The 15,362-nt window shown below is 34.2% G+C and overlaps 1 protein-coding gene and 1 long non-coding RNA gene across 5 annotated transcripts in view; one reads left to right on the top strand and one right to left on the bottom strand.

The window, feature by feature from the left end:
• LOC105143210 (trypsin) overlaps positions 1-15,362 on the bottom strand; it is a 50,503-nt gene that overhangs the window by 10,359 nt on the left and 24,782 nt on the right. The window contains exons 5-8 of one of the 3 annotated variants that reach the window (XR_015546912.1): positions 10,957-11,121; positions 10,694-10,895; positions 4,817-10,610; positions 32-205 (exon numbers count right to left, since the gene is read on the bottom strand). Coding sequence is in view for 1 of the 3 variants with exons in the window: in XM_011051344.2 (XP_011049646.1) it covers positions 50-205; positions 10,957-11,121 (321 nt within the window). In the remaining 2 variants the exon portion in view is untranslated. Of the gene's footprint in view, positions 1-31; positions 206-4,816; positions 10,896-10,956; positions 11,122-15,362 lie in introns of those variants that run through there. The other 2 variants (XR_015546911.1, XM_011051344.2) reach the window with 2 other exon arrangements.
• LOC105143209 (uncharacterized) lies at positions 1,036-3,841 on the top strand. Of its 2 annotated transcripts, XR_015546916.1 has the most exons (5): positions 1,036-1,643; positions 2,278-2,348; positions 2,469-2,695; positions 2,803-2,990; positions 3,493-3,841. It is a non-coding gene; the product is annotated as an uncharacterized LOC105143209 (long non-coding RNA). The 2 variants fall into 2 exon arrangements; XR_845693.2 differs by lacking the exon at positions 2,278-2,348.

Genomic DNA, 15,362 nt, shown 5'->3' with positions numbered 1-15,362 from the left:
TTGCATTTTAATTAATTGTATTTATACATACATTATAATAGTGAATTTTTTAAGTTTCCATGCCGGTTTTATTTCTAATCCAATGTCGAAGTAATATTGCATCTGTGTATACACCAGGCGAATTCTTTTCAGCACAACCGTCTCCCCACGAAGTTATGCCGAGGAGGATATTGTTAGTATTCACTATTGGCCCTCCAGAATCACCCTATATTATATGAATAATGATATATAGGAAAGAGAAACTTGAGAGAGGCCATCCCGGTGTATTTCTCATGGAATTGCCGAAATACATACACTAGAGAGCGTACAGTACATCTATTTTTGATTTGGGAATTAACCGTACTGGTGATAAAATCGAGATATTTTCGTATGACTCTTATCTTGTTAGGGTGCCATTATATGAAGCGCGGAAATGCGGAAGACAAAATTAACTAAACTTTACTAGATTTTCGCGTTTTCGCGTTCTATTCCATTTGTTTTGATCTCCTACTTTACATGCAGTACAATTTGAGCGGAAAAGCGGAACGGGAAATTAGAAATTATTAATTTGTAACGGTATTTATTGATAAAAATGCTTGTATTCAATACATAAGCTGAAAAGATAAGCATATTGGTAAAAATTGCAATGAATTAAATGAATACAATTTTTTAAAATAAATACAAAAGTGTATTTTTCATTATATCATTCCGCTTTTCCGCGGAAATTATGCTCCATGTAATATTAAAAGATCAAAACAGGCGGAACAGAATGCACGGAAACGGGGAAATCTAATAAAGTTTAGTTAATTTTGTCTTCCGCGTTTCCGCATTTCTGCGCTTCATGCAATGGCATCCTCAGATCGTTCGCCATCTTTGAGATTTGTTATTCTGTGCTCGGTCCTCTTTCTGATGCTCTTGCTACCTAGTTGCGAGATATGATACCAGTTGACTTATCGCACAGAAGAAAAGATTTTCGCTCTCCGAACTAACCATGATTGGTTAAAACTATGTTTGCAGCCGTACTATAAATTTATGAACTACAGTGAAATGGTTCGTTACTGCCACTGATACATAAATAAACTAGCATATGTGTATTTATCTGTTAGAATCACATCGTATAACAATATAAAAATATTAATTATCAGAACAAAAAATAATAGTTATTGGAACTAACCGATATGTCAGAGCCATACAATTCGATTTGTTAAGGTGCGCATAATTGACAAGTAACGCTGTGCATGCATAGCAGTAAGTGAAACAAAGGAGAAACAAACGTTTTGCTGAACATGAATGCAGCCATTGTTTCACGATTTTCGGTTTCGCCTTGTCTCATAAGAAGCATATTTTTTGCAAGTCTCATCAGATAGTGCAATGTTATTTGTGTTTTTTTGGCCGTATTCTTAACTCTTGACCGTATTCTTACTCTCGGACACAATTGTGAATACAACCGACATTTCTAGAAAAAATAGTATTGTACAAAATACTGATATTATAGATGCTTATTCGTAACGTAACCTATTATTCGTAACCTATAACGTAACTTATAAGTAAATGCATGTTCATAACCAGTGTGTTATTCGTATTTTATTGATTCCACATTATGGCTATGGTAAAATATCTGCTGACTACTTAGAGATTTAGTGAGGAAGTAATACATTTTATAGGTATGTTAAAAATAATTTATGTATATAGATATAAGGACTACTATTGAATCCATATATATTGCATATATTTCAATATAATTATATTTCGACATAATTTTTCGCAATACAACAATCCATATGGGGAAGAACTTTTATATATATTCGATATATATTTTGTCAGCCATATCAGAAAAAAATATAATATGAAATAATTTTACGTGTTTTGCTGATTAACGATTTTATTGTATTATTATATGATTTTAGAGTGTTTTCCAGCAAGAACTCAGTTAATGTGTAGCATAATGATTCATTTCGTCCTTGTTTAACATTGACAAACAACAAGTAAATGATTCATTGTATTACACTGTGTTCTTGTTGGAAAATGCTCTTACTGTATTTCGAACATCCTGTGTATACCCAATAAGAAATGACAATGGAATCGACATCGAATCGATGTCGATTCAACATCGAAATCATCAAATCGTTGATTCGACGTTGATTCGACATCAATTCCAATGTCATTTCTCATTGGGATAGTATAAATACTTGATGATGAAAATTAAGAGAACTAGAAAAAAATACGAATATAGTATAATATAATTCTTATTTGTAACTAAAGAAATAGAAGTCAATTAATTTTCTAATTTAACAGAAGATCTTAAAATTTTAATACCTAACATTACCCGATGAAAATTCCAAAATAATTTAAACAAATATTTAAATGAGGTATTTATAATCTTTTGATACAATATTTTTTCGTATTTATTTTATTGTTCACTATATATTTTGTTATTCTATAACTTTTTCTTCAGATCATCTTGTAATTGTTCTTGATATTTATTTCAGAATGCACAACAATTCATTGATATTGATTTAAGTAATAGCCACAAGTCACACAAGTCACACAGCAAGAAGAATTAGATATTACAAACATACCGAAAAGACAAAAAATAGATGTAGAGGTTTAACAGTCAGCAGGAACATTGTTTGCAATACAGCCGCAATATAACGAAGTCAAATTTTTAGAAAATATTTCTTCAAATTCACATTCTCTACATTATCTACATCTGCAAGTACAGAATTTAATGGTAAAAATATTATTAATCTTTATATATTTATAACAATTGACAAATTTAAATGTTTTCAAAAAATATTTTAAGTGTTATATAATTTTTTATAGACAATCGCAGATATTGAAACAAGATTGGAAGAACGGCAAAATTACAATCATTTTGTCAGCCCTCATAACCTATTGCAGTGATAATAAATACTTGTTTCGATGAAGTGAAACAGTGTTTTATTGTCATTAATACATTCAGATTAAAGAGGAAACACTACTAAAGACCGTGGACCTTGTCTTCAAATCATGTAACGCTCTAAACATATCGATATCCCTTAAAAGTAGGACAACTTTTTATATTTCTACAAAGAGTTATATATGAATTTAAAACTTTATGGAATAAATAAAAAAATTCGCAGCTCACTTCTTCTATTTTGGTGATAATTCAAGAATATAAGTCATTCAAATCTTAGTCACTATTTTGAAGTATATACTTGCATCATGACTACTTGCTTCTTGTATAAAGAAACTGTATACTCTGTAAACAATCTATTTACGCATTTCACGATTAAACATTATGTACTTAAATTCATTTTGGTTCCAAATTATAGTCCCCAGTATACAAAATAAACCATCTTCTATTGCACTTATTTGCAACAAAGAGCAAGTTAAAAATGTCAACCTCAGAAATGTTAACTTTTTGTAAATTATTTGGAGTAATTATTGGACATCATATTAAATTATATGACCCATTCTAGAAATTATACTTATTGTTAAAAGAGATAATTGAATTTATCTTCTCTATCACAGGATCTGCTTCTGCCTTCAAAGTATTAATAGAAGAGCATCGATCATATTCAACATATGACCATATAGCAGAGAACGTTGAAAGAATATTGCTGAAATGTTGCAATGTTGAATGTTGAAGTGTCAAGTGTTTTATCAATGTTGTATCTATATTAATTCTTCTACATTGTTAATATTGCTGCAATGTTAAAATGATATTGAATAAATTGAACTATAAATTGAATTTTTATTGATTTTTCCACATTGATTGTTAATGTTACTGCAATGTTGAAATGACATTGAATAAATTATACTATATTGAAACCTATTTTGTAAAAAATGAACAAAAATAAAATGTCATGTAAATAGAAAATTTAAATCACTTAAATTGATCTCTTAACGAAATTCATTTGTAAACGATGTTTACGCGAAACTCGGCTGCGCGTGCAGAATGCTTGCATGTATGGTATTGTGTGTGTTGATTGATCCGATGTCAATTCGTGGTCTTTCTACATATCTATATGTCACAATTATACATTCACTAACATTCAGTGTTCGTGGATCATCGAAATTGACGTCACCATACGATAGCATAGGTTAAGCATCGTTGGATGGTGTACAAGATTGGATGGATGACCGCTTAAGAAAATAAGGAAATTAATTCTCAGATGAGGGGAAAGCGTTTTTTTTTCAATTATAATTTTATCGTGTGTTTTCTGGAATACGATGTTAATCAATAATACTTATTTTAATAATAAAATTGAATTAATTAATATGGGAAACATTTTTTATGTCTGTTTAATGACAGATATTGCAATTCAACGGACATTAGACGTTACTGCAATGTCTCTTCAACATTGAATCTATATTTCGCGATGTTACTGCAACGTTCGCAATGTTGCAAATCAACATTTCTGAGATATTGATTCAATATTAGTGTGCTGTATGAAATGCACAAGATTTCAAATCAAAACATCATAATCTCACTCACTGTGCAAGAGTCATGATGCAATGTTTTCTTATCTGTAATTAGGCTTGAAGGTTTTCATTATAACCTCAAAAAAATTTCGAATGTTGTCAAGAACAAATATTGCTTTTTCAATTGCTACTTGTTATCAGTTCTTATTTTGTTATAGACTTATGGTTCAAAAAAGTATTCTTCCAAACATTTAAATAGGATCAGGAAATAGTAGTGAGATAGAATCAGTTCTAACCTCAGATCCTCTGAGCGCAGGGCGCGGGGAATATGTACTTGTAGACGAGAAGAAGCGGAACACGGGGAGTACTCTCCCCGTACTAAGCGAAGAGCCTAAAATAATTATAATAAATTATATAAAATAAATCTTACCTCCTCCTCATCTTTCTCCTCCTTAGCCTTCTCCTCCTCCTTCTCAGCCTCCTCTTTCTCCTTCTCCTCTGCCTCCGCGAGGATGTAAAGAAATTCCACCTCGTCCTGCAAGTGGAGGAACTCCATCATGAATTCGACGAATTTATCTACATCATTGTTGAAATGTACGGGCTGATCGATGCCCATGTACACGACATCTTCTTCTTCCTCCTCCTCGTCCCCTCATCGATGATGATGACAGGGCCCTCGTCCTCCTCCTCGCTGATGTCCTCTTCCATATAACGTCCTCTTCGACATCCTCCTCCTCCTCCTCAATCAATTTTATTTTTTTTACATGAAGGCTTGTGGTTTTCCATGTCTTTTTTTTCTTAGTAACACACAAATTAATCACGTAAGCTGCTAGATGGCAGAATATTTTTGCAGTTTTTATAAATTTAAAAAATCACTCGTAATATACTACAATATACTGCTCTTCATATAAGTATTAAGAGACACGACAGTGGCTCGGCGCAAAGCTACGCGCAACGAAACTACTGTAGCTACTTTTCACGCGAGATCGCGAGTTGCAAGGGATTGAGATTATTAGATCTCAATAACGAACCGATTAGATTCTACGTACGTTCAATCGATAGCGTCCACTCAAATTGTGTTATAATAGTATTGAGCATGCAGACAAGACTCGGCAAATACTGACACCGAGAAGCATCCTTTGCCATAACAATGCTGCCTAGGATACATTTTACATTTGCACAGGAAACACTTAAGGAAGAAATGAAACATTTGAGATCATAAATAAATGTTTGTAGCCTATAGAATTATAGAACCCTAGACACTACAAAAATGTGTAAAAAATGTGTAATAATGGCTCGCATGCTAGAAAAAGATAGAGCGCGATGATACAGTACAAGTACAACATCCTTTTTTTTCTCTCTTTTTTTATGACAGTTTTCATAATACGTTGTTTTTTTCTTTTCTTTTTTTACTAGCACGTCGGGGCAAAGGATATAACGGATGGATAGTAAAACAAAGTAGATATATAATATATACATAGTAATGCGAACAAATTTTTTTTATTTATAATACATACAAGGTGCGTCCCAAAATTTTCCAAACTTTTTCAATAGGGATAGGTCGGGTGGCGCCATCCGTGTGTTCGATTGCGCGTTTGAAAGGTACATCCCTAGCTGACTTCCAGTAAAAATTTCATGACATTTGGTTCAGTGGAAACGAAGTTATGGCGTCTCAAGTGTCAGTATGTTGTATACATCGGTACGAGAATGAACTTCGAACAAAGAGCCAATATTAAGTTTTGTTTTAAACTTGGTAAAACATTTACCGAAACCCATAATTTGATGAAACAAGTTTATGGTGATAATTGTGTAGCCCGTGCCAGTGTTTATGAGTGGTATACGCGATTCAAGAACGGTCGTGAGGACATAAATGACGACGCACATACAGGTCGCCCAAAATCGACAATTAACGAAAATTCCATCGAAGTTTTTATGATTCCAAGGGTATTGTGCACAAAGAATTCGTTCCAGCAGGCCAAACAGTTAATGCTGTATTCTATGTAAGCGTTTTGAAGCGTTTGGTGCACCGCATTCGTCGTATTCGGCCAGAATATCGCGAAGGAGGAAGTTGGCGCTTGTTACACGATAATGCGCCATCTCACCGTTCGACACTTGTCACTGATTTTTTGACTAAAAATCACATTTTAACAATCAACCATTCCCCGTATTCGCCTGATATGGCACCTTGTGACTTCTACCTATTCGGCAAAATGCATTTGTCCATGAAAGGAAAGCGATATGTGGACGTAGAAGACATCCAAAGGGCTTGTACCACTATTCTGAAGGACGTGCCTTTGAACGACATAAAACACTCATTTGAAATACTTTTAGATCGTGCCAAACGTTGTATTGAGTCCGACGGGGACTACTTTGAATAAACAATTTGAATTTGAAAAAAAAAGTAAACCGTTGTTGTTTTATTTCAAAAGTTGGGAAAATTTTGGGACGCACCTTGTATTATTACATTGATTTTTCGTACGTATTAAAAAACTAAAGTTAATAGTTCGCAATTGACGAACTGATGTCCATTGAAGATGTCGCTATCGCGTATAGCGTTCTTGGAACGTTCTTGGAGAATCACTTATATTTGACATCGACTGTATCGACGAGTAAAACTAATTGTTCGAACGTTATATCGATACACCCGTCAAACTCGAACATATGGCGTCGATCATCATCATACGTACGGATGAAAAATCGAGACGTATGAGCGTAGCATTGTTCAGCGTGCAAACTATGACCGTTAATGGTCCAATACTTATGAAATTGTCCTTGTATTCATTTCGAAGCATCTTGTAAATATATTCCACCGCTGCTCGTAGAGGCCCTTCGACGTTTCGAGAGACAGCGACAGTTCGTGTCCGCGATGATCTCCCAGAGCAATCTCCATATATTAGAACTAACGTTGATTCCAATTTCCAAAAATTTGTAGCCCGTATTCGTCAAGTCGTAACGTCTGTTCAGTAAGCGCACCGCGCGCACGCTCCATGCTGTATATGTACATAATGTTGAAAAAAATGTTATTTATTGTATAGAACGTTGAAAATTACACGTTATATTCCTTCTTCATGTCGATGCATTGTTCTCTTTGGCGAAGTACGTTTTATTTTTCAATCGTTCATACAAGCGGGTACCGTAAGACTGATCGCATCTGCGTAAATTGTAGCGTATATAGTAATATTTCTAAAATCGAAGAGCGGGCAGGCTGTTCCCCTCTTTCCAAGTTTTTTTTCGAATGTTGCGACATTTTATCGCGTCTTTCTATATTTTCCTTGTCACGAGTTTATTTATGTTTATATACATACATACGTTCATACATACTGTGACATGCCGTTTTTTTGTCCGTTACTTTGTCGCAGATAAGCCGAGTGGATCTTGGGTTTCCCCTGCTTGTAAGGGCGGGCAACAAGCGTGCGAGCGCTAACGTTTATGCGCCACCTTAAATTTCGTTTTATTTATTTTTTCTTCTGTATTTTTTGCATTATTTTTTTGCGAGAATCGTTACCAGGATCGATAGCTGTGTGCATTGATTGTGTCGAAACTGTCTCACCCTGTTGCCAGCAGGGAAGAGGATCACCGAAGAGAACTGTCGAAGAGGACCGTCATTGAGGAGGCTCTAGACTACGTTCCAATGGCAGGGGCGCGCAGATCATATCGCTCTTTTTAACTTCCTGCCTGCACCTATTATTTGCGCCCTTTTAGTGTCGCTCTTGTTTTACAGAGAAAACGGAGGATGCCGAGACGTCGGGATGAGATAGCTTCTCAAGAGAACTAGAACGTCCGAGAAAAACCACGGTGAATTTGAGTTCGAACCAAAGAAATTGCCTAAAGCAGGAAGAACTCCGTGCGAGACAAGAGAAAAGTCCGGGCGAAATTCGGATTCCGCGTCAAGTCGTGGGAAACTACATCGCTGCCACGGGTCCACGTGATTTGCGGGGTCGCGCGGCGCCGCTATCTGCCAATCAGGCTCTGGGAGACCTCGCTCTCGAAAAGCGTGCGGCCTGTGCATCCCCCGGCGAAGCCTGCCGAAATCATTTGCGTTGTGACACGAGCCTGATGCAGATTGTAAGAGAATCCATTGAGAGCGAATAAAAAACTATCGATAACTAAAGTGAGCCGGAAGATACCGTAAGGAGCCGAGAGGAGCTATCGGAGGAACGAGAAAGAGGAATCGGTGAGACAAGCATAGAAATTCTGTAAAACCATCGACAACGTGATCTTGAGCGAATAGCACATGCCGAATTTGAGCCGAAAGGCTGATATCCGTACAGGAAGCTACCGCGAGTAATCCTTTAGCTCTCACTTGCCGTTCGCTCGAATCACATAGATTATTGCATTCAGTTAGCGTAAAGCTTGCCGCCCTCTCGCCACATCGAAGTCGCCGCGTCTCATTAGTGTGATTGTATGCTAACTCGCCATCTTGCATTGTACGTCGCCGTTTGAGTCGCGTTTCGTGTAGAGCAGAAAAGCATTGTACGATGTCTGGCGGAAATACTGCTTTATTCTGCATACGTGCTTTACGATACATGATTAGGATTAGGTATTATACATCCATGGGTAATACCTTGACAAAATCCGATACATGGTTTGGTTAAGGTTAGGTTATTATATACCTATGGATGTAATAACCTAACCCTAACTTTCCCCTAAATTACATATTTACTCAAATTTTCTACTAAAGCAGTGAACTTGTGTTTATGTAGAAAGTCGCGTGCCACTAGATAATGAGAGAGATGGAGTGCAGTAGATGGATATAATTTATAACAGTTTCTGATGTTATATAGATCCGAAAAATATTATTTTTTCAAATTTTTTTTGGTAATAACTTTTTAATGAAGAACGAGCGATGGCTAAAACTTATTGACTTGTCACTTAGGATCATGACTTTGACAACATTGTCAAGGTCAAGGTCATTGGAGCTTGGTCCCCTAATTGATACTTTTATCCATATTGTTATTATTACTTACTAATTTTTAAATTTCAATTTTAGATTTTATCAGTGCTTTAATCTCAAAAGATCTAATTTTGTCCGTATTATCACTGATTATGCATGTATTATTTTTTTTTGATGTGATTAATTCTTTATCTGTAAATGGGGAACCAATTCAAAACTTGAAATACACTATTAAATAAAAAATAAGGAACGTTTTCGCTCAAATTGTGAAATAAAATTCAAAAGACCGTAACTTGAGGAAAAATTGTCGCAGATAAAAAATCGAAAAAGCATTTGATAGTTTGAAATCTCTACTTTGAAATCGATAATTAATATTTTAATTTGATTAATCTTTTACGGAGCTATACAGATATCCATCAAATCTGAAAATTTTGTATGAGTTTTACAAAGGTCTGTAGCGTGAAGTAAATATCACACAAAAATGCAGCCTTCAGCAGTAAAAAGTGAATCCTTCAATTTGTTTTCTTATTGAACGTTGTATGACTTTTTTTCTTCGAGTTATTGAGCGTTGATAATCACTTTTGCTTTAATATTAAATAACTCGATGAAAAAAGATTGTGCAATGCTCAATAAAAAAAACAAATTGAAGATGAAGATTTGCCCTTTCAATTGCTATAGATCGCATTTTTGTGTGATTTTTATTTTACGCCGTAGACCTTTGTGAGATTTATACAAAATTTGTAGATTTGACGGATATCTATTTGTGTCCGTATAGCTCCGTAAAGGATCAGCCTGATTGAAATATTAATTACTGATTTCTAAAATAGAAATATCAAGCTTTTTTGATTTGTTTTGTTTGCGATGATTTTTCGAGTTAAGGTGCAGACAAAAAGGTCTGAATATTATACAATTTTGTTCAAAAGTGTTTCCTATTTTTTATTGCGTATATATTTTTTAGGTTTGTCCCTTGTTTTCTCATTTCAGATCTTCTTTCATTGAATCTTTGAGAGAAAATAAATTACAAGATCCTTTCTCAGTAGAATATTTGCTTAGTAATCTCAGTTTTAAAGTGACTAAATTTATTGTTAAGTTTTTACATAAGACTAAAATTATTTTATATCGTAAATCATAATTATGATGTTGCTGTTGAATTTTGGTCTAGAAGAAAGGGTCTCTCTTCTTTTAGATTTCTTGCAAAATATCCGCTAATATACATACTAATATACTCTTTTTCTAGAAGGATGATTAGGCCAGTTGATTGAATTTCTTTCACTTGGACTACCCTTTAAGTTTTTTTTGCATGATACTAAGACTTATTTGAGTCTGAAATCTACGGGTTATAAAAAGAAAAAGTAGAAAAAAATTAGTTATCGAAAATAAATACAAATAAATGCGAATTCATGATACACTCACAATAACAAATTAAAATCCACAAATGAGAACATAACATGGATTGGAACATTTGCACATTTAAATTTTATACTAAAATTTCAACAGTACGTAGCTACTTAAGTCGAAAATACATATATTAATAATAGTGTACGGGCAATTTCAATAGCTCCGGAAAACTGGTAGAAATCGGAAAGGGATGGCCAGTTGCTTCTCAAGTTTCTCTCTGCACATAATACATATGAATGAATATAAATAATAAACATTGGATTGCATTTATATCTTACTTGACAAGCGTCTATGCCTCCTTCTTGAAATCCATAACATGTCATTCGAGATGTCACTATATATCTGTTTACATAATCTTTTTGACATGTCCATTTATTTATTCGTGGTACTATTGCACACTGTAGAGTTTTCGCCAAAACTGGATCGATAATACCTTGGACTTTCTGCACATTTTATAAAAGCTTAAATTTTTGTATATAAGATGTCCGGTAATGACTGTATCACCTTCCGTGAGCAAGTATAGCGAACTAAACTAAATGCACTATTTTACAATTTTTGCAACAGTTATGGAAAAAATTAATTACTGAGAATCGTCAAATTCGTCCGGTTTACTGATGTACATAAAGTTAACACAATTATTTTATTAAAAAAAATTGTGCTGCGTTTTTCCCTTGTTCGCAGATCGTTTCCTAGAAATCCTCGGACCGAAATCTAGTCCTGTGAAGGATAAATTATTCGCTTACATGAGCGATCTGTTCACCACGGAATGGTCCGTGGTGAACAGATTGCTCATGTGAGCGAAGAAAGCTTAAAGGCTTTGAGATAGCCACTCCTTGGTCCGTGGAACTTCAAGTAACAAATGAGTACAGATGTTTCGTTCTACTCCTAAAAAAACTTATGGGGTGGAGAAAGGTGCCCGTGAAGGTCTGACAGTAAGTGTCATTTTCTCATTGAACAACGGAATCAAAATCGAGCGCGGACGTATGTAAATGACCCCCGTATACACACATATGTCAAACTGGATCTTAAGTGCTTAGATAATTTAATAGAGGAAAGGTGTCGTCGATATCGACATATCACTATGCTCTTAGACAATATTTCTTAAATAAAAGGTAAAAATAAAACTTTCAAAACATAAGTACAAATTAAAAAATGTCTTCTATCAGATAGTATAAGCAGTTTTTTCATTCTTCTTTGTAATTTTGCAATAATTAATTTTGTTGTAAGATAAGCAAAAATGAGCGTCTAATAAAATGGGCTGTAAAACTGATATAGTAAGCAATAATGCTACGTATTCCTATTCTTTTTAAACAATTCAAAAGATAAATATAATAGGTTAATGAGAGTCAGCAACGATAAATTATTATTAAGGCGTAATTATTTAGTGAACAATCAATAATCAGATATTGGATTGATGTCTTCTTTATTTTTAATGTTTTGACTCTCTTTGGAGTCCTCCTCAGCAAGAATGATACAAGTATAATTAGCTCACATGTCCATAATGCTTAAGTCAAATTGATAAAGATACAGTGTTATTAATCATCACGGAACATGAAGCATTGCACTGAAGATTTGTTGAACATATTAAAATTTAAAAAATAGAAATGTTAAAATCAAATATAAAGATCACACATTTTTAGAACACACATCCGTGTACGACGAAGTGTCACTCAAATATCACGTTTGAGTGTAGCAAGCGTTAATTATTATTATTATTGAGTCAATTCTTTTTTCCGCTCCCTCTTCTCCCCCTCCCTCCTTCTTCCCCTCTACCTCTCCCCCCACATTCTTTCATTCCTCCCACTTCCTACCTCTCCCCATTCCTCCTCTTCCTCTTTCTTCGTTCCTATCGCTGCCGAACACATCACTCGATATATCGAAAATAATAATCTGCAAGATCTACATCAGTTTGCGTATAAAAAAGGTCATTCCACTCAATCGGCAACATTTATTTTCCTGGATGATTAGACGTGCAGCAGAAATTTAACTGTATCAGTTTTTTTGATTTTACAAAAGCGTTTGATAATGTCGAACATCGCATTTTGATTGAGAAACTCAGAGATCTGAAATTCTCATGTTCAGCTCTGCGTTGGATATGTGATTATTTGAATGGACGGAGGCAGGCTGTCAAGGATCTAGTTACTGTGACATTTCATCTGAAATTATTATAACAAGGAGTGTTCCTCAAGTTCCTTCCTTCTGTTTTGGGCGCTCTGTTATTTATATTATATGTAAATGACTTTAGTCATTTATAATTAAATTGTAAATATTCTTATTATGCTGATGACTTGCTTATCTATATACATACAGAGCCTAAAAATTTTCGTACTATAAGCCATGTAAATGAGGATACAAATAGAATCCTGAACTGGACCACGAAAATCAATTTGACAATAAATACAAAAAAGACTACACATATGATTTTAGGTGCAAGATACATCAACAATATCTCGTACGTTGGACTTCCGTATATTATAGTTGGGGATACGCAGATTCGATACAGTGATTCTATTAAGTATCTTGGTCTAGCAATTTCTAGAACACTTTCATGGAGTTTGCAAATAATCGGAATGATGTCTAGAGTGAATATGTCTCTTTATCAACTAAAGATTTATAAATAACTTATTTCAAGATTCCTTTTCGTATTAGGCTAATATCTACTCTTATTTTTCCTATCTTCGATTATTGCTGTATGATGATATAACTGTTATGATGATATTACTGGCGAGCTAGATCTTAAACTTCAGAGGGCTTAATTCGTGTGTGAGATACGTGTTCCCGATTAAGTGGGATGAGCATGTGTTTCTCCTTATTTTAATGATCTTAGATGGCTCAAAGTAAAGGCGAGGCGGTTGTATTTCATGATACCTGATGTTTACTACACTTTCATTAGGCTTTCTCAAGGTTATATACCAAAGCTTTGAATTCAAGAAGAATATATCAACTTGTACGAGGACTCCTAATTATTTGTCATTATCGCTATATGGCACGGAATTTTTCAAGCAGTCTTTTAGCAGCTGTGCTGCTGAGTTTTGGAATAATATCCCACAGGATATTCGTAATGCTGCTTCTTTGCGCCATTTTAAATGCAAGTTGTATAATTATTTGTTAAAAGTTAATGTATGATTTGTATCGTGTACTGTATAAACATTTATTAGAGTAAGTGTATAATTTTGTATTCATGATTTAGTATATTTGTATGTTATATATATTGAGTCATTTAAAAAGTATCCGCGGTTTTTTCATTCAAAAATTGAACAAAAAACCGCGGATACTTTTTAAATGACCTAATATATTTGCGTTAATTTTAATTTCATTTTTAATTTTAGCTTTCTTTTATTTTTACTGTTATCAATGTATGGTTTATACTGTTTATTATTGTTCATAAATAATATATGGTCTTAGCGCTTGAGAGGACTTAATTCTAAAGCGCTCAATAAATGACGATATCTATCTATCTATCCCTCCCCTTCATCCTCTCTTCCCTCCTACATCTCTCCCCCGCCTCTCCCCTCCACCTTCACCTCTCCCCTTCCCTTCCCCTTCTCGTGATGTTCTATGTGCGTATCTTTTGTAAGCCTTAGCGATAAATTTTAGTTAGCGCTTGGTAAGATTAATAATCATTTATATTCACTGCGAGATCGATATCGATTACTGCTCATGTCGTTAGGTAATTACTCACGCCATCAGATAAATGCTTATATTGTAGATTTTTTAGTTTTTCGTATTCTAATCTAGTAATTCGATACCGATATCCAAGCTTTTGTAATGCACGCAATTACGTTTCTACTGTTTTGATCTGTACGTTCCAAATATTCATTTAAGTTATATTAAACCGCCTTTGTGAGTCAGAATCATTGAGTAACATTTTTTTGCGAACTTAGCGATTTCCCGTCAATCTTTCTTCGCCATTAGTTAGCCATTGCCAGATACGCTCGGTGCCACATTGGGCACAGCAGTCACAGCGTAACCACAAGAGGAATAAACGAATGCCATCTACCGTCAAAAATGTGAAAAGAATATGACTTTTTGAGGCGATGACATATATTATGTAAAAATTTTGACATTTCGCATTACAATATCTCCATTCGTGGTACACGTAGAGATAAAATAATCGCTTATTGTATAATTTGGATCCTAACTGTCGATTGAGACCATACTCAGAACTCGATCGGTTCAGCCTTTATTAAAAAATCAATAATTTCGGATGCTCGCAACTCCCTGACTCGCGTAAAGAACACGGGGTCTCGCGCTGCGCGCCCATTTGACGCGAGCCATTATTGTGTCTCTTGACAAGAAGTAGATATTAGATATTGGATACATGAACCAAACGTAAAAATTAAAAAAACATCATTCAAGTTTTAAATCGTGTTATAATTTACTTTATAACAGCTCCTAGCTGTTTATGCCTTCATTACCAAAAAGCTGCTATAAATATTTCTATGTATTGATAATATAAAAAACTTCAAAGTGTAGTAAGTATTATTGAACAAAATGTGTTTTTTTTAAATGCTTCAAAATGTTTTACATAGTACTATTAAAAAAAAGACACGTGCATATTGAAAACCTCAATTGAGCATGTTTCAAACTATTTAAAACATGATTATTTAAAATATATTTTTTATCAATCCTGCCTATTTATATATTTCAGAATTTTTAATCGATTCTTGAGAATCAATTAATT

This window comes from Acromyrmex echinatior, chromosome 12, assembly GCF_024713525.1.
Source record: "Acromyrmex echinatior isolate Ae372 chromosome 12, ASM2471352v2, whole genome shotgun sequence".
Taxonomy (NCBI): domain Eukaryota; kingdom Metazoa; phylum Arthropoda; class Insecta; order Hymenoptera; family Formicidae; genus Acromyrmex; species Acromyrmex echinatior.
Note: the sequence above shows the minus strand (reverse complement) of the source record. Positions and strands in the feature narration are given on the sequence as shown.